The sequence below is a fragment of the Sitophilus oryzae genome, unplaced genomic scaffold (genome assembly GCF_002938485.1).
Source record: "Sitophilus oryzae breed Bouriz unplaced genomic scaffold, Soryzae_2.0 scaffold_357_pilon_pilon, whole genome shotgun sequence".
In the NCBI taxonomy this organism is placed as follows: Eukaryota; Metazoa; Arthropoda; class Insecta; order Coleoptera; family Curculionidae; genus Sitophilus; species Sitophilus oryzae.
The window spans coordinates 1,767,915-1,792,213 of NW_022146926.1; the positions used below are offsets into that span (position 1 = coordinate 1,767,915).

At 33.2% G+C, this 24,299-nt stretch overlaps 1 protein-coding gene across 4 annotated transcripts in view; it reads left to right on the forward strand.

The window, feature by feature from the left end:
* Positions 1–24,299, forward strand: part of LOC115884802 (blastoderm-specific protein 25D) — an 82,044-nt gene that overhangs the window by 19,479 nt on the left and 38,266 nt on the right. For 2 of the 4 annotated variants that reach the window (XM_030903487.1, XM_030903488.1), the window contains exons 4-10: positions 768–911; positions 982–1,172; positions 4,070–4,411; positions 6,326–6,591; positions 9,161–9,450; positions 10,277–10,400; positions 10,457–10,628. In XM_030903487.1, coding sequence (XP_030759347.1) covers positions 768–911; positions 982–1,172; positions 4,070–4,411; positions 6,326–6,591; positions 9,161–9,450; positions 10,277–10,400; positions 10,457–10,628 — 1,529 coding nt within the window. The remainder of the gene's footprint in view (positions 1–767; positions 912–981; positions 1,173–4,069; positions 4,412–6,325; positions 6,592–9,160; positions 9,451–10,276; positions 10,401–10,456; positions 10,629–24,299) is intronic. The other 2 variants (XM_030903489.1, XM_030903490.1) reach the window with 1 other exon arrangement.

The window sequence follows — 24,299 nt, forward strand, 5'->3', positions numbered from 1 at the left end:
TCAAATGTTTCATAGGTATTTCATACATGTCCTTATACCGTATGATCGAAAAAAAAAACGGCGTCCAGTTGGCTGGGAAATGACGATCGATGACATTTCCCATATAAATTTACATATAAAATGACAGCGATCTTCATTTCATAGCCAACGCTGACGCCGTTGTTTCTCAATCATACGGTATAAAATAAAGTTTCTTATATGCAACACACTGTATTTATTTTATTTAAAAAATTAAAAGAAAATAATAAATTTGAATAAACAATATTTGGCGACATAATTCCGGAAAAAGCCGAACCGCTCCGAAATTATCAAAGCTTTGGGGAGCGACCGTTGTAAGAATAGCGCCAGATAGTATTTACATTGTCCTTATGGGCGCTTTCCAATCTAAAATTGTGTCGTTTATCTATGATGTCATATTCTAACATACCAAATCTTTTATTTTATCTGAAAAAAATAAAGTTATTGGGGTGAACTACTTGTGAAAAATACCCGGTATATGAAGGAAGTGTCAAACTGAACATATAAACAATATGTACATTCATATGAAACCAATTTATTTTTTAAGGTGTTTTCACACCGGCTGCGCCACCGCGCAAATCATTTTTTTAACATATACTTTTGTGCGCGCTAATGTTAAAAGAATGTTTTGCGCGGCGCAGCCAGTGTGAACGCACCTTTAGAAAGCAATCATTTTCCGAATTTTATTAATTTGCACCCTGTATATTTCGATATTAAGTAAATTGTTCATATTTAAAAATATATATTAGACCTAGAACTGAAGACATCAACTCCATTTTTAACGAAGAAAACGAAAATTCGCCTACAAAAGCAAACGGCACCCCAGTCCAACGATCTAATTCACAAAGCGAAGTTTTATCGAAAAAACGGAAAACTAACTATAAGTTGAAAAGGTATATTTTATTTTATTTTTTGTATTTTTCTAACATATAAATTATTTTTGGTTATTTTATTTATTATTAGATGTACATCATTACCTGGACGAAAAGATTTGAACAACACGCCAGACAATCATTTTATAACGTCAAACTTATCAAATGAGCCGGATATCGTGTGTACCGAGGACATGCTGAGAGAGGCATGGAAGAAGTTGGGCGTAGGTGAAGATGGATATCTTAATCAGAGAGAATTGGTTCTAGTATGTGACGCTATAGGTAAGTGATGCACTTTATTGATTAGTTTCAATTTTTAACTGTTATTTTTAGATAACAGTTGAAACTGTTATAGTTATTTATAAAAAGCAGCTTAGAATAACAGCTTAAAAATAACAGGTTTCTTTATTTTATTGCTAAATATCTGAAAGAGTATGAGGCGGTCACCGCCAGGCGTATTAACGCAGTTGCAAGTTGCAACAGTGACGTGCTCGGTGGTAGTATTTCCAGGGTGTCAAAACATTTCTAAATATCGATTGTTATCTAAAATACCTCTCTAAAAACGGTGGTTGTTTACAAATAAGCGCTGTTTACAAATTGCGATATAAAAAAAGCCAAAATGCCGCCACTCATCTATATCTATACATTCCAATCTACCTACGCCCTGCCCCTCGATCCGCGTAGATCCTGAATTGCGTAGCAGTCTCTGGCAGCATTTCTCACTCGACGGGCGAGAAGCTCTTAGTTATGATTTTACCATTTGCGGTCAAAAAATAGCAATATAAGAAAATGTGTAGTATATTCTTCATAATCACACTAGAGTTCGAATTAATTTTACACATAAACTAGCGGGTACTGCGTGTACCCGCGACTTCGTTGGCGTCAAATTAATAATTTGTAATGGTGATGATAAAGCAAAGCAAGAATTTCCATTAACATACAAACTGGATAAAATTTTCTCACATTTGCCAAAAATAAGCTTTAAACGTCGAGCAGTTTAAGCAGAATCGTGGTTTTATATTTCATATGGCATTTTCCACAGTAAATTTTTATCAAAGCCACCCAATGATTTTTCTCTCGTATTTTACCGTTGAAAAAGCCTTATTATTATACGAGGCATGTTTTTTAAGTAAGTACCACCGTTTTGCGATTCCGCCGCCGCAGCGCTACGGTCGGCGTTCCGCGCATGCGCGCTGGTTACCTACATCTCTTGTCTATGCACAGACGCCAGTACAGTCTGATTCTTCATTGTATACGTTGTTTATTGAGTGTTTAAGATGCCTCCGACAATCGTGAGCCCGCCGATTGTGAAGTACAGGCTGTCATACGATTTCTTAGTGCTAAAGGCGTAAAAACCGATCGATATTCATCGTGAGATCTGTGAAGTTACGGACAAAACATTATGAGTGATGGAATGGTAAGGAAATGGGTGAGAGCATTTAAAGATGGCCGCACAAATGTGCATGATGAAGAACGGAGTGGGCGTCACTTCGGTCGTTAATGAAGATTTGGTGCAGAAAGTGGACGAAAAGGTGAAAGAAAACAGGCGCTTTACAGATTTCATCATTGTGCGACTACTTTCCTCAATGTTCTCGTAGTGTTTTGTATCGCATTGTGACCGAGAACTTGAATTACCGGAAATTGTGTTCACGTTGGGTTCCGAAAATGTTGACGGATTTGCACAAAACCCAACGTTTAGGCAGTGCATTGACTTTCCTTGAGCAGTACCACAATGAAGGTGAAGATTTTTTAGACAAAATTTTATTGGTGACGAAACATGGGTGGCCTACGTCACACCAGAATCGAAACAACAGTCCATGGAATGGCGACATTCATCATCACCCAAAACAGTGAAGTTTAAGCAAACAATTTCTGTCCGGAAAATCATGTGCACAGTTTTTTGGGACAGAAAAGGAGTATTGCTAGTGGAGTTTCTGCCTCGTAATGAAACAATCAATGCAGCATCTTATTGTGAGACATTGAACAATCTGCGCCGTGCAATCCAAAACAAAAGACGTGGCAAGTTGAGTAAGGGTATTGTTTTTTGCTGCATGATAATGCCGTCCACATGTGGCTAATCGGACCAAATCTCATCAAATCTTTTAAATGGGAAACTCTAGATCATCCTCCATACAGCCCTGATCTGGCGCCCAGTGACTACCATTTATTCCTGCACTTGAAGAAACACCTGGGCGGTCAGCGTCTTCAGACGATAACGAAGTCAAAACAGTTGTGATACAGTGGTTAACCAGTCAGGCGGCAGAATTTTTATGAGGAGGGTATTGAAAAACTGGTGCCACGTTATGACAAGTGCCTCAATATTCACGGATATTATGTAGAAAAGTAGATTAAGGTACAGGCTTTCATGTTAAAATAAAATTATTGCGATATCTTTACACGTTTTTTTTTAATTCCAAAACGGTACTTACTTAAAAAACATGCCTCGTATAATATACAGTATTATGAAATAATACTGCGTGTATCGACGAAACCATTAAAAAATTTGAAATACTTTAAATACAAAAAATGTTCATTTTTTAATTTTCCATCTACTGAAAAAATAATATACAGGGTGTTCCATTAAAAAAAAGACGAAGAAAAATTATTTTATATTTAGAAAGTTTGGCGTAGAATTTTCAACATCCTGTATGATTAACGATTACCATATTTATAGCAAAGTAAGAACAGACCATCTAGAGTAAATACCTAATATAGTTTTGATTTCAGGACAGTTCTTGTATTTTTAATAATTTTTTTAAGAAAGACTAAAAAAATATATTTTTATTAATTTATTATCTCTCAAAATCGAAAATATCTCTCAAAATCTCGAAATATATTTACTCATATCTTCGGATTATATAAAGTGATCTGAAGGAAGCTAAAAATGCAATAATATACAGGGTGTTTCATTTTAAAAAAAATATCCCGATCCACTCACTTTTTTGAGCCACCATATAGAAGTTAAAATATTTTCCTGAAATATATTCTCGCAGATACTTTAGTTTTTCACTTAAACAAAATTCTCAAGTTTTTTATTCTAGGAGCTACATACGCCCGCCTAACCCTGTATAAATAAATACACGGGATAAACATTCAGCTCATTTTCTGTCGCTCATTATTCATTTACACCCTGTGGATGTTAAAGAAACTGAATTATTTTATACCATTATTGGTTCCAGGATTACATAAGTTAGCTGACGAAGTCATCAAACAATTCTCGGACGAATTATCCGTAAATTACAACCGAAAAATAAGCTTCAAAGAGGTTCTGGACGTAATCCAAAGGGACGAAACGTGGTTTGACGTTTTAAGCAGTAACGATCAACCGGTCAACTTTAGATCATCTCCGAAAGAATTATTTCCCGATTCCAGAACGTTCCAATACGTCACTTTAGGACCCGATGGGAATGGTATAATCAACACGGATACCTTAATCGAAATGTGGGAGAACGTCGGTATTCATTCGCCTAAAGAACTAATTCACGAATTGGGATTCAATTCCAGGACCATTAAAATTATGGGTAAGAAAATTCAAACATAATAAGCAACATTTTGAAAAAGACAAGTCTGCTTTCGAAAAATGACTTAAAACCAAATGACTTAAATCATTAAAATGATTTAAATCAAAAAAAGACTAAAGTTTTCTGTGAGGTTGCAGCTCTGTTCAAAATATATAGCGATGGGAACTATCGAATGTATTAGACTATCGAATGGTTACTGAATGAATGATTTCAACTATCGAATGGTTTCATTCGAATAAAATCATTCATTCATTTGTATACTAAAGCATATGTGACAACCTCGCCGTGCGACTAAATGATTATCGTTAAGCCACGACTATCCAATGCTTTTTATAAATGAAATTTAGTATTCGTTTGATTTTTGTCTGCGTCAGTGCATTATTAGTCCTTCCAAATTTTTATAACTTGCCTTCTAAATACTGTGCTATTTTTGCGTTTTATTAAAATATTTAAAAATACTAAAGTAGTAGTGTTTTTTAAATTGATGATTGTGTACGTGTGTGCAGGTGGTCAAAATTTTTCTGAAAATTTGTGTGATTTTCCGATCTTTCAATTGCTTAATTTTATACGGTATATGGTCTATTTTTTTTTAATGGGAAATTTTGAGAAGTAACAATTTTTAAGAGAGATGAGGTGAACTTACAATTAATTTTAAAAATACATATGTATTTGTATTTTAGATGTTTTAGTAATATGAATTAGTTGAACTTAATAATCATATTTAAGTAATGTGGTAATGTGGTTAAGTAAATGGTTATCGAACTCAAATTTTGGGATGGGAAAATTATATGGGGTGCCAATTTAAAAAAAAGTTAACGATATTTGTATTTTGTTTATGCTAATTCTCTTACATGTAGATTTTTGCGAACAAATATTTTATTTATTTTTAAAGTAAATGCCAGTAAAAGCAAATATTATTTTTAAATACTAATACAAAGTAATAAAATGTAATACACATATATAATTATTTTGATTTCTAATTTTTTATTTATATTTTTCTTCTATTACACTGCATGCTTAGAAAATTAATAAATGTTTATATTTCATGATTTTAAAATTTGTTGTTAATATAACAATTTAGTTCTGTAATTATTATTATTTAATAAGCCAACGTTGCCACACAAAAAATTTAGAGACTATATTATTTTTAAATAGGATCTAATATAAATAATTTTGACTTCTAATTTGTTGTTTATATTTCGCTACTACTTAAAAAAATGTTTATATTAAATGATTTTAAATTTTGGTGTTAATAGGTATAACAAATTATTACTGTTATTATTATTTATTAAACCAGTTTTGCTTAAAAACATTAAAATCATTTTCCTACATCCAAAATATAAAAGTATTATTGCAGTGTAACAACAGAATATTAATAAAAAAGATGCAAAATATATAGTCATACTATCCCCTAACTAACTATAATACCAAAGAATATTCTTTGCTAATACCAACTAATACGAATATACGGCAACAGCGCCGTTCATAATGTATTTTCTGTGTAAATACTAGCACCTCAATAAAAAAAAATAATAATGTCCTTATCTTTATCTGACTCAAAATCAAAGATGCCGGCTTTTTCATACCATTGTCACCGACCGCCGACCGCTGTCGGGTTTCTAGGAAAGAAACCTACGTCGCCGGGCGACAACTAAAATCCAGTTTATATTTTACTATAATCGATCCTGACGAATAAATGAATTTTACAAATGAATGGTTTTTGCTGCCGAATTAATATATTTCAAGGCAGATGACGCATCTATTCGATATTTTTATTCGAATATTTTTCGACGAATGTTTTCTTACTAGCTATCGAATTATTCGAATGAATTGCAACTATCGAATGTTTCGATAGTATTCATTCGATAGTTCCCACTACTAAAAATATATTATCTTATTTCAATTCTATTTCAGATTTAGCTGAGGTTCTGGAGAAACAGACTCGCTCGATAACCGAAACTACTCGAGACGAATATCAGAGTCCCCATCTGATCCTGCTCCAAGCTAATCTCAGTCTGTATCAGTCTGAGATCAAGTGTTTGAGAGCTATTTTAGAACAGCTTCAGGCCGAGAGGGAGAAACTAAAGTTGGACGTGTGCGAGGCGAATAACCGGGCGACCATGTTGGCCCAGGAAGTGGATGACAACCATATTCGAATGGAACAGAATACTCTTAACCAGGTGAGATTCTAGTAGTTCAAATGTTCCACTTATAGTATTTACTAAAATAGAATGAAATAGTTGTAATGAATTGGCTATTAATTAAAAGTATTTATTGATAAAATAAATAATGGCATACAGGGTGGCCCAGGCTGAGCGTGCATTAGAAGTTTCTGAAGAACTACAATATTCAAATCGGAGATTTATTGCACATTACTGTTTCACAACGAGATTTAACGATTAAAAATATTTTTAAATGGCGGCACTTTCGGAAATACCGGAACTTGACAGCAACTTTCTTATTTTAAGTGGGTATACCCCCAGGGTTGGGTAACGGCACGTAGAAAATTAATTTTCTACGTGTATAGAGCGTAGAAAATATAGAATATTAAGTAGAAAATGTATAAAATCCGGGTACATGTATAAATTAATTTTGTATATTTAAAGCTGTCTTTCCCCTTTACAAGTTCCCTCCTGGGTATTTTCTGTAAATTCTGTAAGTATTAAAACTGTAATACGTGCGCACGCGCTATCTCTATTCTGTGACGGTACTAACTACTGAATATAAGAAACTAATCGATCTAAAGACTATTAGATTATTTTATTCTATTTAATCTGAAGACTGTCAAAGAATTCTGATTTTATAAGCTGTATACATATAATAATAATTTGAAGTTCGTAGTTCTTATTTTTATCATTATGTTACGTGTTTCATATTTTTTTTGTTCTGTTGAGAGTTTTACTATTGAAAAGTAGTTTTTGTTAAATATAAAACATACTATAATCTCTAACGAATCAGGGAAGATAAATCCAAATAAAAACAGAAAATACAATATGCCTGTGAATTATAATGACAGACACAACTGTCACTGTTGGATCTAGCCGTTGGACAGACCATCTCTATTTCAAATAATATAAAAATTCATAATTAAGCTATTATCGAGGCTTTTATATTATATATTTCTAAAATAAATATACCGTATGATCGAAAAAAAATGGCGTCCAGTTGGCTTGGAAATGACGATCGATGGCATTTCCCATATAATTTTACATATAAAATGACAGCGATCTTCATTTCATAGCCATCGCTGACGCCGTTTTTATTCGATCATACGGTATAAGCTCTTATATGTTAATTTTAAAAATTAGAGTTATTGTTATATTTATTTCATGTACTGCTCATTGTGTTACAGTATTTAAAACAAATATAAATGCAAAAAATGGTTTTCAATATATAAAACTAATTTTCTACATCTTGACATGTAACAAATTAGTTGGTGTAGAAAATTAATATTCTACGTGTAGAAAATACGGTAGAATATGTAAAATTTTCTACCTACGCAACCCTGGGTACCCCCATTTCTCTGTAAAATTTTATGAATTTTGATATCAAACACTCTATATCTAACAACCGTTTTTGAGAGAAAAAAATTTGGAGGATAGATAAAGTTTTTTTATCTAGCTTAGAATAAATAATCTTCGATCTAGATATTGTAGTTCTTTAGAAACTTCTAATGCACGCTCAGCCTGGGATACCCTAGGTTTGTTCCAACCCGCCGCAGAACCGTCACCGAAAGATCACGCTCGTGCGCAGTAATTCAAATGTGTTCCAACCGAGATTTGCCGGTTATCGGACGATCCTATTTGCGTACCAACCTACCTTGGGATCGTTTAGTTACAATTTCAGAACGGTAATTTCGGTATATGGTCCAAATTGAGAACTGTTTGGGTTGACTTGCGCATTACCGGCGGCGTCCGGCTGATGCTTCTCTTGGTTATTTTTACGAATTCGAATACGTATGCGTTATACTTTTGCTTGTGAGTTTGTGTGGAGTAAATCTCAGTCTGGTCATTTTACTAGATTCTACTCTTTGATAGGTATTTATGTTCAAAAATTCTACCACTACAATGAAATAACAGGAAACTACGCATAACAGGATCATAAAAGAGAGGATAGGTAAGCGAGTTAGTGAGTATACAGTTAAAACAACACTTACCAACAATTACTGGATTCTCATTCTCCATTTCAAGAATAATAATTATTATTATTGCAAATTGCAAACAAAAATAATAGGGTTATGTTATGAAATTCTAAACAAAAACAAAAAACCGATCGATACACGTTCGCTTGACACTTTTGATAGTCCCGAAAACAATCCACAGAGCGTTCCAACGTTGATACTTTTTGCACCGTCACGAAACTATTCGAAATCCGCGCATGCTAACAAAGTACAAGAAAACCGATTCGAGTACGATTTCGAAACGATCCCGAAATGCTGGTTGGAACAAACCTCTTGTATATTGAATGTCCTTTTTTGAAAACAAATTTTCTCTCATTCTAATTCAAAAGCTGATTGATGTCTTTGTCATTTTTTGAAATGTCGTTTGTCGAAATCATATATTCTCTAACCGGACACACCAAAGGCTGTCCAGTGAGATAAATGACAATTTCAACAGACGAAATACAAAAATTAATACAAAAACAATTTATTTTTTAATTAAAATGTCAGCCAGTAGCTGTCATTGTCATATATTCTGTCATATACGAGTACATAACAGAGTAGTTCAAATGAACTATGTTATTTTTCAGGTGAAACTACTGGAACAGCGCCATGCCGACATGTTACGAGATATCACCTCACAATATACGAAAGACAAGGAGCAACTGGGCGTCATAAATCAATCGCTAGAGGACAAAATATCGACACTCGAAACCGAAACGATAAAACTGAAAAACGATATGGTAACGGCTCAAAAATACTCTTTGAACCTAGAGAAAGAGAACCAGTCGTTGAACGGACGAATTTGCAACCTAGAAAAGGATAAAGATGTGCTGACAGGCAGAATAGAGATTTTGGAAGCGGAAAAACAGAAAGTCAGGTAAGATGGTAAACATTTGATTCCTTTGTTTTGCTTTGAATCTTTGAATAAAAAGATTAAGGAAGGAGTATAATGCTATCCATGTATTCATTCATGGTCAACGGAAAGAGGACTCTAGTTTGACGATTCATTTGACACATTTGAATTTGATTTGAAATTTTGTGGATTTGTCAGTCTTTACTGAGCTTATTTTATGTTATTTATTATTTATTCTAGTACTGATAGTTGTATAACGGTAGTATATCTAGAAGGAAATTGTGGCAGAACTTACATTAACAGTGACACTATTGCGATTTATCGAAAAAGACTATAAAATAGTTGGTTGTGTAGCGTGCGGTAGATCTCGGTCACAAATCGGGTGAAATAATGGAATAACTTTTCGTTCGTAAGTGACTATATGTATAATATACATACGTGTAGTAAACCGATCATTTATCAAATTCATTTAAAATTTCTTGCATTTTAGCTTTTATTTATTTATTACTTGTCAAAGATTAGACGTGGAAGAATTTATATACGTCAATTTGATTTACCTGCTTTAGTAGCGTATCGGATGTGTGTGTTAATAAATAATTATTATAACATCTATTTATATTAGAATTATATATTTTTATAACAATTTTAATAACTACCAACATTTATTTACAACGTAAAATAAAACAACAAATTATAGTCGGCCATTTTAGGAACCCGTCGCTGTCGATCGAAGATTTTTAATATACTCCCTCCTTATTCTTTTTATTCAAAGTTGCTAAAACTTAACCTCAACAACTGTCAATGAAAACACAATGTTGTAGACTTTTAAAACTTAAATATACTTTTTCAGTGAGATTGAAAGAGAAGAAAGCGAAATGCTGTTAGCAAAACTGACCACTTTGCAGATCAGAAACTCAGAACTGAAGGACAGAAACGACGAGATGGAGTCGGAAATTGAAAGCCTAACAAACCAGGTAAAGGTAAAAATCTTATTATCACGAATATATTAAACTGCAACGTACTCTTTCAGGTTATTAGTATGAAAGCCAAAGCGAGTAGTACGCCGACCAGGAGCTTCAACACTCTGGACCAATCGATGGAAGACGAAAATATTTCGGTGATATGCGAGACTGGAATAGGCTTGGGAGCCAAAAGGAGAAGCGAATGTTCGCCTAGTAAGGATATTCAGCTTTTAAGATTGAGTGAGTTGATGTGACTAATCTTTATGCACTTTCCCTTCTTTCTGCACAATGTTTGCTTTATATTGGCGTATAATTATTCCATTTGCTTTTGCTTGCCTTTTTTTTAATGATATAATATTTGCTTATCCAGAACACTTCTACGTGGTTTGTATTTTAACGCATGCGACAGAGATAAATATAAATGGCCGGTTGACAGACAAAGAGACAAAATAATAAGCGGCACACAGTATTGCCGGTTTTTCGTGCGTAGAAAAAAATCTATTTGAAAAACGTTCATGTATACTACTGCAATGAAGATAATATTATCTAAGCAAAATATAATCTATTACAGCTGTAGTAAAATAAGTAACTAATTGTGAAAAATAAAGTTCCAACTCTAGTTGCAATATTTTTCGTAAACTCCTACTTGTGCGGTTTGAACATTTGATGCAAAAGGCAATACCGCATACAAGAAATGTGTCAACCCAAGTTTTATCCCTTTTTAATACATTTGATTTTTCATTAAGTTTTTTACATCACTGTCTTAAGCTTGATTCTCATGCATCCGTTGTCCGACGATACGATGATACGATATTAATTTTAAAAAATGTGGCGGATTCATCTCTCCAAAAAAATCCTTTATGGGTATTTCGCCACTGCACTGCAAGAAAGATCTACAAAATAAAATAGTTATTTTTTGTAAACACTTCTGCGTTAAACCTAAACGGACACTGCTTGTCAGAAGTTATGTTTACAGTAATAAAAATTTGCCTAACAAAGAATAAAATGCTTAACGTTTCGGAAAGAGATAAACTTTCCGAGACGTTAAGCATTTTATTCTTTGTTAGGCAAGAAGAAGTGTTTACAAAAAAATATCTTTTATATAACTTTTTCTTCGAGTCATGCATGCTCGTATATACTCGAAATGTGAAGAAAAAAGCGGAGAGACACAGTTCGGCTTCATTAAGGGGCTGGGTACCAGAGAGGCTTTGTTTTCAATCAAGCTACTAATCCAGAAATGTTATGATCAACGCCAAGATGTCTTTGTGTGCTTCATAGATTATCAGAAGGCTTTCGACAACGTTAAACACGATATTCTCCTAAACAGACTGCTCGAGATAGGAATAGACGCCAAAGACATTAGAATCATACAGGAACTATATTGGAACCAAACCGCAGAGATAAGAGTTAACAAAAATTTATCCACAGACACCTTCAATGTCTGTCAAGGAGTCCGCCAGGACTGTATACTGTCACCAATACTTTTTAATATATACGGCGAAAAAATATTTCAAATGGCCCTGGAAGGAGAAAGTGGAGGAATTAAGATTAACGGAGTTCCAATTAACAATATTTGAACATTGCTGGTTAAAAACAATTTGAACATAGCTGGTATGCAGGGAAAAAAAAGTGCGCTAAATATAACACTCAATCAAGAGGACCCAGATATTGTGTCACTCGTAGAACACTGGTGTAAAGATAGTGAACTTGACTTTGTATGTCCAGAGAGGTATAAAATTGTATCTGCTTTCTATCGGCAAAATAATCGCGGTGGTGTTTGTTTAATTGTTAAATCAAATATTCAAGCTCATAAAATAGTGTACACAAAATCTATTGAAAAAGAATTTGAGGCATGTGCTTTGGTACTAAAAAATGAAATATTGAAATCCAATTTGTATGTACTGTCTGTCTACAGAACCCCTGACAGTCCTGTGACTGAATTTTTAAAAAAATTAAATGACCTTTTAGGATCCATTTATAATAGTAATGATCAGTATATAATGTGTGGTGATGTAAACATCAATTTATTTGAGGAGTCAGGTAATAAAAAAGATTTATTAAATTTATTATTAGAATATGATATATCACCCCATATTAATGAAGCTACTAGAGTACAGGGCTCGAGCTCAACTTGTTTTTTGTTGACAATATATTTTCTAATGTGCTGGACTGTGAAGTGTTAGCTGTATCGTCAGTTTTTTATTCAGATCATAGATATCAGTTATGTAAATTTAATTTTAAATATCAAACATTAAGGACAGATTCATATATTTATTGTAGAAAATTAAATAAGACAAATATGAATATTTTTTATAATGTTATTGAAAATGAGCAATGGGCGGATACATATATCGCTGAAACTTTTCAGGGTGGGTTTGCTGCATTTTATAATACTTTGCTCTTTCATTATAATTGTACTTTTCCAATAATGAGAAATAACATAAAAAGAAAGAGAAAGAACTGGTTATCCCCTGAAATTAAGGAGTTACATAGCATGTTATGTGAAATGAAAGAACTTGAAAAAAACTTAAACAATGAATTCTATACATTGAAATATAAACAATTATTACAAATTTATAAAAATAAAGTACAATACGCTAAATCCCAAAATAATAATTTGAGGATACAAAATGCAGCAAATTTACCTAAGGAGTGCTGGAAAATTATAAATGAATCTAGATGTAAGAATGGTTTTACTAGGCATCCCTTAATATTAATTAATGATGATCATGGTAATTTAATTACCAATGATAATATTCATACATGTAACAGTTTTAACACTCATTTTTTGGAAGTCGTAAAAAATTGTCCTGATCCAAATTTTAAAGATATATTTTTTGAATTTGTGGGCCCATCTAGTTTGTTTATTAAGGACATAGACGTACAAGAAACAAGAGAAATCTTAATAAAAACGACAAAAAAATGTTCAGCAGGGATCGACGAAATTCATGGGAAAGCTCTCAGATATGTCACCGACATAATATGTTGGCCTCTTTCGTATTTGATAAATGAATCATTTAAATGTGGGGAATTTCCACAACTCATAAAAGAATCTAAATGTATACCACTTTATAAAGGCAAGGGTGATAATAGAGATAGAAACAATTATCGTTCGATTTGTTTCAGAGTCAAATATCAAAAGTTTTTGAAGAAGCATATTCTAGAAGACTTGTAAATTTTTTAAATAAATATAAGATATTAAATGAAAACCAACATGGCTTCAGGCAGAATAGATCGACACAAACTGCAATTTATGATTGTCTGGAATATATTTACAAATCACTGAATAATCGTGAACATACTGTTGGTTTGTTTTACGACCTAAGCCGAGCTTTCGATAGTATTGATCATAAGCTTTTGCTAGAGAAGTTATATTCTGTGGGAGTACGGGGTATACCATTGAACTGGGCTGCCTCATATTTATCAAATAGAACACAGACCGTTACAGTTAATGGCGCTAAATCTAGTAGAGCAAATATTAACAAGGGCGTTCCTCAAGGCTCTATATTGGGACCTTTGTTTTTTATTATATTTACAAATGATGTACATAAGTGTTTTAATGGTACAGGATATTCTCTTTTATATGCGGATGACACAAATACACTAGTAAGTGATATAGATTTATATAAAATGATTGATAAATGTAATAAGATTTCTAATAATTTTAATAAATATTGCACTAATAACGGCCTTATATTAAATTCTCAAAAGACAGCTCTTATACGATTTCTTCCAAAAAATGTTAGTGTGGACTACAGCCTATATGTAGCAGTTGAAGGACAGTCAATAAGAAATGATAACGTAGTGAAATTTCTGGGTCTTAATTTGGACCAAAAACTAACATGGTCTATTCACATAGATATTTTATGTACAAAACTTAGCAGTGTTTGCTTCTTAATTAGAACGCTACGTACAAATGTTAGTATGGATATACTGAGACTTGTTTACTTTGGCCTAGTACAGTCGATCCTACAGTATGGTCTGATATCCTGGGGATCCTCCTCTCACTTTCAAAAAACTTTCAACATGCAAAAAAAGGTTTTAAGGTATATGCTTAATGTATCACCTGACACAACTTGCAGACCACTATTTAGAATGCATAACATAATGTCACTTCCCAACATGTACATTTATCAATTAATTTTGAATATATATACTAACAGCAATAAGTTTCAATTAAACAGTGATTATCATTCTCATGAGACTAGATTTGCCAGTGATCTACATCTACCATACTCAAGGCTGACTGTGAGTCAGAATGCACCGTCATACTTAGGCATAAAATGTTTTAATAAGATTTCTTAAATTGTGCCCAATTTGGATCAGGATAATTACAAAAACAAACTGCGGAGTTTCTTATTGAATAATGTATTCTATTCGGTAAAGGAATTTTTAGATTTTTAGGTGTAATTTAAGTACTTTTTCTCTTTTTTTTTCTACTTTTTCTCTGACTAGTCTTATGAGTTGCAGAAGTATATATTTATATTTATATCTGTTTGTATACTCCAACGATGAATAAAGATTTATTTATTTATTTATTTATTTAATATAAGATATGCAGATGATACGGCAATACTAGCACCAACTTTAGAGGATCTCCAGCAAATAATAAATAAGATACGGGACATGGGAAATCGTTTCGGTCTTAAAATCAACGCTGCCAAGACCAAACTTATGGTAATAGGACGCCAGCCTACAATCAACACCGCATTGACCGTGGATGGAAATATTATAGAGCGAGTTCCACGATTTAAATATCCGGGTGCCATGATCAATGAACGATGGGACTGCGATGAGGAAGTTAAACTTAGAACAAATTATGCAAAGTCAACATTTTTTAAACTTAAAAACTTCCTATTAGCACGCCGTCTCCCGCTAACACTTAGACTATGGGTAGTAAAATGCTACATATGGTCTATCTTACTATACGGCGCAGAAACCTGGTCTCTCAAGGCTAGAACCCTGAACCGCATCGAGGCTTTCGAAATGTGGACTCTCCGGAGACTCTTACGTGTGCCATGGACCGCACATGCCACCAACGAAGAAGTTTTAAGAACTGCAGGCTATGAACGAGAAATGCTTAATATAGTTAAAGAAAGGAAAGTCTCATACCTCGGCCATATCCTTAGAGGAGACAAATATTACATTCCTAAGCTGATTCTACAAGGAAATTAATAGAGGGACGGCGAGGCCCAGGAAGAAAACGACATTCCTGGCTAAGAAACATACGGGATTGGTTAACATCAGCGACGCAGCCACCATATTTCGAAGAGCCGAAAACGGCACTCTACACATTGTATGAAGAGTACAGACAATCGCCAACGTGCGGCTAAGCACAAGGCACAGGAAGAAGAAGAAGAACTATTTTATTTTGTAGATTTTTCTTGCAGTGCAGTGGCGAAATACCCATACAGGATTTTTTTGGAGATATTAATTTTATTGGTTTAATTTAAAAACTTCGATTGGTTAGAAATTTACGCAGTTTTTAAATTTATTACATTTTCATGCCTCCCTTCATCGGATATACGATTTTTGTGATTGGCGTCATTTTATATTTTCATTTCTATAACGATTTCGCTGTTTTACTTATAGTTTTAGAGCTACCAACGTTTTCGAGAGAGAATTTTAAGAAAGCTGGTTCTTTAATATATCTTTTGCTATGCCCTCCTGAACAGAGCGCTGGCCGTATGCCTGTCGGTAGACATTGCGTTCACTACTGCGCATCATATCTGTATTCAACATTGTTCACTACTGCGCATCACAAATTTCTCCTGTATTTCAGGAACTAAGGAAGCTGGGACGAACCTACATATGTGTAGCATATTTAGTTTCATAAAAAAGTAGCTAAGTAATGTGAAAATCGCTTTATAGTATCTCTATTCATAAACGATAAATCCCATAAAACACGAAAATGGGATAGCCTGTACAGATGTGATGCGCAGTAGTGAACCGCAGTAGTCTACCGGCAGCCAGAGGGCCATCACTTTGGTCAAGAGAGCATAGCAAAAGATATATTAAAGAACCAGCTTTCTTAAAATGCTCGTTTTCCCGACGGTGCTAGCTCTTGTACTATTTATACTTTTATCAAGGTTACATTAAATTTATCAAAAAACTGTCAAAATGTTGTTGTGTGTTGATTTGTGTGAATTTTTATTAAGTAAATTCTTTTAAATGTACGAAATCGATCGGACATTGAAACTGTATTATAAAATGAGGTTTTATTTTCGTAGAAAACGGAATTATAAAAAGCTAATTGTCGGCTTTGTCGGTTGTTTTTTTTTGTATTTGAAATCGGTCTCAAGGTAATGTATTCAGAACACGTTGTTTGCATATAGATTAGAGATTTTCTTGTTTGAAATTCCAAGGCAGTCGGCACCTAATTTCAATCGTTTTCATTTCTCTTTTGCATAAAATCTTTATTTTTCAATCTTGACATTTCAATAGGACTTAACAGATCTAACCATAAAATTATATATTAAAATTTTATAAAATCAGTTTTTTGAAACAGGTTCTTGTCGATATGATAGTATGTATTACCATTTTTTGGATTTAATCATACATTTTATGTTTTTATACAGCTTTGGTCAAAGAACCAATATTTTTAACACATAAAAATAAAGCCTGTCTCGCCAGAGAATGGACAAATTCTACAGACGATTGTAGCATTAGAAGTTATAAAAAAAGATGGAATGTTTTTTTATAAGAATTTTCTTTAGGAAAAAATATTAAAACAACTAATACTATGCGACGGAGCTGTTCGCCGGTGAGCAATGGGTCGTGAGCTAGTGAAAATTAAATTGCGATACTTACGTCTTTATAATATACTGGGCGCCACTCAGTTTTCCATTTACTTTCGAAAACTTCTAAGTTGAAAACTGAGAAATCAACTCAGAATATAGGTATTACTTATTTTAGGAATTACACAAATGAAACGCTGAGATAAACTAATAACTAAGTATAATTAATAATTAAATGTTAATTAGAATAAAATAAGACTATGGAAAATTTGATGTTTGAAAATGTTTGTTGGTAAATAGTATGTATCAAAATAGATCACTCAAGATGGTAGTTAAATCTGCACGCTTCTGAATATTAATATTTTATTAATTATTCCGCAAAAAGTTTGGCGATCTTGGTAGCAAAATATAGGGACTCTTTATATTAAAAAAACCGTACTATGTAGATATCAGAAATATGCATAACATGAATAAAATATTTCAAAGTGACTCTAAAGTAATCAAATATATAATATGCCTGAAGGGCTTAATGCATTCAAGTGAATTTAAATTATATAAAAAGAAATGATCTGGCCTTTTTTTATCCGTTCTGGTCACAAGCTGGTTGTGGTGAACTGCTACTGGAACTGGATTGTGATAAAAATGTCTCTACACAGACAGGATCCTAAACTGCTGTGGAATCAGGAGATTCCTCCGTTATTCCCGGTGTGAATTGTAGGGACAAAACGTGGCAAATAATAATAGCTCCCGTATATAGCGTTTAACGCTTTGGGAGTAGCAAGGTACAACTTGCCATACTAGAGCCGTTCGGTATACAATGAAGGTAATGTGGCTAGCACTACGCTTCAACCGCCTATTATTACCTCAGGATTGTGAATCTCAAGTACTGATTTAAGGCTGAGTCGACCTAGGTACCCAAACTATTTTTATTTTAATAAAAATAGTCGGCTGATGCAAAGCCGGGTGTGCGATTCTTGAGATTGGTAGACGAGAGCCTGTACCTCTACGCCCACCGGGCACCACAAAAATTCGTAATACAAAACTAAAGTGTTAAAATGAATGGCAATGTCAGGAAATAAATCTGCTGCAACTTGACATTTTTACAGCAGAGCTACCACCTGAATCCCCAGCGGGACATTTAAATTCCAGTTAGTCAGTGCCGAATATGTCCATGGTTGGCAACAATGCATTTAAAAATCGCGCCCTCGATTATCTACGTAATTTAAATAATGGTTTTAAAAAATAGTTCATATAATTACAAATTGAACAAAAAAAATCGTTGATATCGGTTAAGAAATGCCTCTAATATAAAATAATTAAATATTGTTAATTTAAATGGCCGGGCAAACGCTCTCTACCGCGCCTTGCCGCTGTGACGTCACCCGCCGTTCTTCTGGTTGAGTGGAGCCAGACGCGTGTTTAATTTACACAGTTTGCTTTTAAACGCTGTTGAATCCGAGTCAAAATTTTAGTTATTTGGGTTAATTAATACATAATTAGTAATTAGTGATATTTATAAATAGTAATGGATGAGCGAAAACAGAAAAAAAAAAATGGTCCAAGGCCATGAGAAGAGATGAAAAGAAAAACGTTAAATTATCCTCTATTTTTACGATTTATTGTTGTGAAGATCGTTTTGATGTAAGTTCATATATTTATGTATATTGTCTTACATAGGTATATGAAATTTGAATGTACAGGGTTATTCATTATATTTTGACACCCACATACAGCCTTAACTGCAAGTTTTAGAAGAAAACATTAAATAAAAAAGTTGCATGGTTTTTCATATACTCTCTTTTAAAATTAATTCTAGATATACAGGGTGTCTCAAAAAAGGTGGTCCAGAAAATTGTAGGTATTTTTCGCTTTTCAACTGTCAATTTTTCGCTTTTCAACTGTCAATATTATACATGAAATATATCTAGAATATCTAGAAATTTCCGAAGAATCCAAAAATATCTAGGGTGTTTCACTTAAAAAAGTAACTTAATTTTGGCGTTTGCTTATGGGGCACCTTGTATAATATTTTCATTACGGATAAACAATTTATTTCCTATAATTTCTTAAAAAAAAATCTTTAAAAATAACAAAGGTAAGGAGGTGTCAATATATAAAAAAAACTTTCTTTTTCACGCTATGCTCTGGAGTTACTTTTCCACGTACTAAACAAATATTTTTGTCTCTTTTCACTTCTACATAACCTACAGCATTATCTCCATACGTCTCCCTACCTGATCTGAAAAATAAGTTTATAACATTAATATTTATAACTATATAAAAGTTCGTAACAGTATAGGTACCTACTTATACTTAAATATGCCTCAGTACTACAAAGAATAAATGTTACATACCTCTCTGTTTTTTTCCTCGTAATTCAGCACCAATAAATTGGGAATTTGTATTTATAAAAGCAGCCAACATAAAAGCATCGACTTGTGGCAAGTTATCTGATTGTGCTTTTACAAACCCGGAATCTGCCATTACTTAAAAAATTCTCAGAACACACAACACATACGAATAATAACTGCACAAAAAAGCATAAAAAGCTCCTTCAATCAACGCTAAAAGCAACAAAAATGTCTTAGTACGCCACCTAAATACGTACATAAACGGAACACGTCTGGCTGCTGCTGGCCATCGCAGGTCGACGAGAACGGCGGGTGACGTCAGACCAATAGAATATCGTTTCAATTCGCGAGGCGTCGTTTGCGTTGTCCATAGTATTTTAATGGCCCGTTTTATAAAACTGTGGTACTGTTTTCAAGAAAAAAGTTTTTTTTGCATTTACACATATTTATTTTAATAAATTGAACAGTTTCTGGCGAAAAATAAAATATATGCATCTTCCGCATTGATATGAAATATACTTTTGAATTAAAATGACAGACAGCGCAATATATTGTCTCAATATATTCATCACTGTTCTTTCATTATAGGACCACATAAAGCTGCTATAGGAAATTATATATCTTACCAAACTTCTATACCCTAGAATTATGGCTATCATTTTTCTTGTCTTCTGAAGAGAAATGCAAGTCGATTTTGTGTTTTTGTGGCGCAGCCATCGATATATTATTATGTCAATGGCGGAGAGACTTAGAGGACAAGTTGACAATCATTAATATGTGTAATAAATTGGTGCGATTGAAACTGCGATAAATATAATTGCTGCTTAACGATTCGTATACATAAATTAAATTTAATTCATAACTGTTAAAGAATAAATAATTTAATACCTACCCATAAATAATGTGGATAACTTTATAGCCAGTTCTTAACAGTAAAACTTCTATGAATATCACTAATAGACACTTAAAAAACAAAATATTATATGTTGTATGTAAAATTTCACTAGGTTCAGAATCTTGGGATGCAAATTTTTAACTGGCTCTTAAATATAAATTTTTGTATCTCACAAAAAGACTTAACGTTTCAGGGGGTTTAATTATCCTATTGACGGAAGGAAAGAAGAGAAAACTGTTTAAAATATAACTACATATAAGAGGAACTAAAATGAGAACTTTTTGAATGCTTTTTGGTCAGATACTTAACTTAATCTTTTATGTTTTTATTTTAAGTCTATTTTTTCATTACCGTTTTTTTATTTGTTTTATCGTTTAATTTATCAAAACGTCAAACATTTAATGGTTGCAATATACATAATTGTATACCGGGTGCGTCTCAAAAGTGGCTCACCCCTATAACCTTTTTATTTTTTCCTTTGAATAAGAAGACTAAGGAAGGAGCATAATGCTATCCATGTATTCATGTATGGTGGGCGGAAAAAGCACCATAAAAGCTCTCTAGGGTGGGGATCCTTGACAGTTCTATTTGACGATTCATTTGACACATTTGAATTTGATTTGAAATTTTGTGGATTTGTCAGTCTTTACGGAGCTTATTTTATGTTATTATTTATTCTACTACTGATAGTTGTATAAAGGTAGTAAATCTAGATGGAAATTGTGGCAGAACTTAAATTAACAGTGACACTATCGCGATTTATCGAAAAAGACTCTAAAATAGTTGGTTGTGTAGCGTGCGGTAGATCTCGGCAAAAAATGAGTGAAATAATGGAACAACTTTTCGCTAGTAAGTGACTATATAATATACATACGTGTAGTAAACCGATCATTTATGAAATTCACTTAAATTAACTAAATTATATGTTTTTCTTGCATTTTAGCTTTTATTTATTACTTGTCAAAGATTAGATGTCAAAGAATTTAGATACGTTAATTTGACTTACCTGCTTCAGTAGCGTATCGGATGTTTGTGGTAATAAATACTTATTATAACTTATCTATTTTTATTAGAATTATATATTTTTATAACAATTTTAATAACTACCAACATTTATTCACAACGTAAAATAAAACAACAAATTATTGAGTCTACCCCACGTCTACCCTACATCATAGTTTTACATTTTTTAAATAAAATTAGAACGACACTGATGAACCGGAATTTAAGTCGGCCATATTTGAGGCCCATCGCGGTGTACCTAAGATTTTTGATATGCTCCTTCCTTAGTCTTCTTATTCAAAGATTTTTTCAGATAAAAAAAAACGAGATTTGGTATGTTAGTATACGACACAAATTAGGATTGATTGACGTATTCATTTGTTTTTGGTCACTTCCTGTTTCACCGGAAATGACTACAATTTTCGCTTAAAACAAAATTGTATTTTAAATTTCAATCTGGAGTGCCATGGATGTGTTAAAACCATTAATTCTTAATCAAGGAGCCTTGGAAAATAGATTTGATCGTCTAATGTTTTGTGTTTTATCTTATTGTGAAAATGCTCAAATCGTAATTTTAATCATATCTCAATTTTTTCAAACGGAACGAGGGTGGCTCATTAGTATATTTGGAAAAAGCATTTTTTACGAATAATTTGATACCACACCCTTGGTATTTCGAGTTAAATTTTCGTTACGAACCGCAATTTATGATTTCAAATAAACCATATGCGAAAATGTCAAAAGTTGACATATGATATTATTATGTCATTCTATTCAGAGTAATTTCTATCGAATAAAGTAAAAAAAACACCGGGGGTGCCATTTAAAAATCAAAAGTTGTAGTCATTTCCGGTGAAACAGGAAGTGACCAATAACAATTGAATACGTCAATCAATCCTAATAATTGATGTCATATACTAACATACGAAATCTCATTTTTTTAACTGAAAAACTAAAAAAAGTTATAGGGGTGAGCCATTTTTGAGTAGTGATGGGATCATTCGAGCGAAATTTCGCTCGAGTACTCGATTATATAAATAACCGACATCGCTCGATTAGGAACGAGCGATGCAAGTGATCCTAGAATGAAATAAATTGAAAGCCGATTTTAATGTGACATACTCGATAAAAAGCCGAGCGAATTTTCTACATGCATTGCAGGTAGCAAATTTATACGACGCCGTATATATATTTATCCATTGCGTATCTGAGAGACAAAATTTTACGACCTACATCGACAATACTTTGAAATAAACTAAATCAAGCGATCAAGCGAATCGCTCGTCGTTTGCTACTTGCCATTCATCACCGAAAGAATCTGTACCCTGCGCACGCAACTTACTGCTTGGCGCTTGGCGTTATCGAGTACTTACAACAAGCGGCCGGCGGACGAAAACCCGTATTTTTAAATACGAGCGATATTTCGCTCGAGCGATCGAGATCGGTTATTGCAATCGCTTGATACTCGAGTACTCGATTATTGAAATTAATCGGTTTTTCCCATCACTACTTTTGAGACGCCACCCAGTTATACAGGGTGTTTCAAAACAAATGCAAAAAATTTCAGAGGGTGATTCCTTGTTCAAAATAAAGGGTAGTTTGCTTTATGAATGTTGGGTCAAAAGTCAACCATTAGGGAGATATCGCGGTACAAAGATGGCGGAAAAATAATGTTTTTATTTTTTATCTTGAAAACGAAAAGCGAAGCATTACTGTTATGAAAACACACTTTCTGGTAATTTTCTCACTTTTTTAAAATGAGTGGAAGGGGTTGAAATAAACTACCCTATCATTCTTGTTAACGAAATTAAAAAAAAACAATCTTATCAAACACATGCAAAAAAATTAATTTGGATAGTTTGGAAACTTTTTTATCTCTTGTGTTTTTTTGATAGAACTCACCGATTTGAAATTAAAAAATAAAATGTAAAGCATTACATGTCAGGACAAAAAACATTTTTAGATATTCTAGTTTTCTTTAAATATCGTTAACAAGAATGATAGGGGTAGTTTATTTCAACCCCTTCCACTCATTTTAAAAAAGTGAAAACATTACCAGAAAGTGTGTTTTCATAACAGTAAAGCTTCCATAAAATTTCATTAGTCTATCGCTTTTCGTTTTCAAGATAAAAAATAAAAACATTATTTTTCCGCCATCTTTGTACCACCATATCTCCCTAATGGTTGACTTTGGACCCAACGTTTATGAAGCAAACTACTCTTTATTTTGAACAAGGAATCACCCCCTGAAGTTTTTCGCATTTGTTTTAAAAGGAGTTTTTCCAAACTGCCTTAAGACAGCAATAATTATTCCTCTGCATAAAGGAGGAGATAAAGATCAAGCTTCGAACTATCGCCCAATTGCTCTCCTGCCCACATTATCTAAGATCATTGAAAGATTGGTGAAAAAAAGGCTTCTATCTTTTCTCCTTAAATATAAAGTACTTTCTACCCATCAATTTGGATTTCTAAGTAAGAGTTGCACACATGATGCTATGTTCGACCTTTTTAATAATGTATACTCTAGTCTGAATAGCCATCACTCTACAGCTACAATTTTCTGTGATTTCTCTAAGGCTTTCGACTGTGTAAATCATAATATCTTAATTAACAAATTGCAATACTTTGGATTCAGGGGAGTGCCGCTCGAATGGCTTAAGTCGTATCTTGGCAACAGAAGGCAGCTTGTGAGGATTGATACGTCTATGTCTTCTTGTAACCCTATAGAATGCGGTGTCCCTCAGGGTTCAGTACTTGGCCCTATTTTATTTCTGGTGTTTATCAACGACATTGCAAGTCTAGACATTAGCGGTAAAATCTGCCTCTTTGCGGACGACACTAGTTTCACTTGGAGCGGCCAAGATGTTACGGCACTATATAGTACTATATCCAGTGACTTACGCACCATTAAATCTTGGTGCGATTC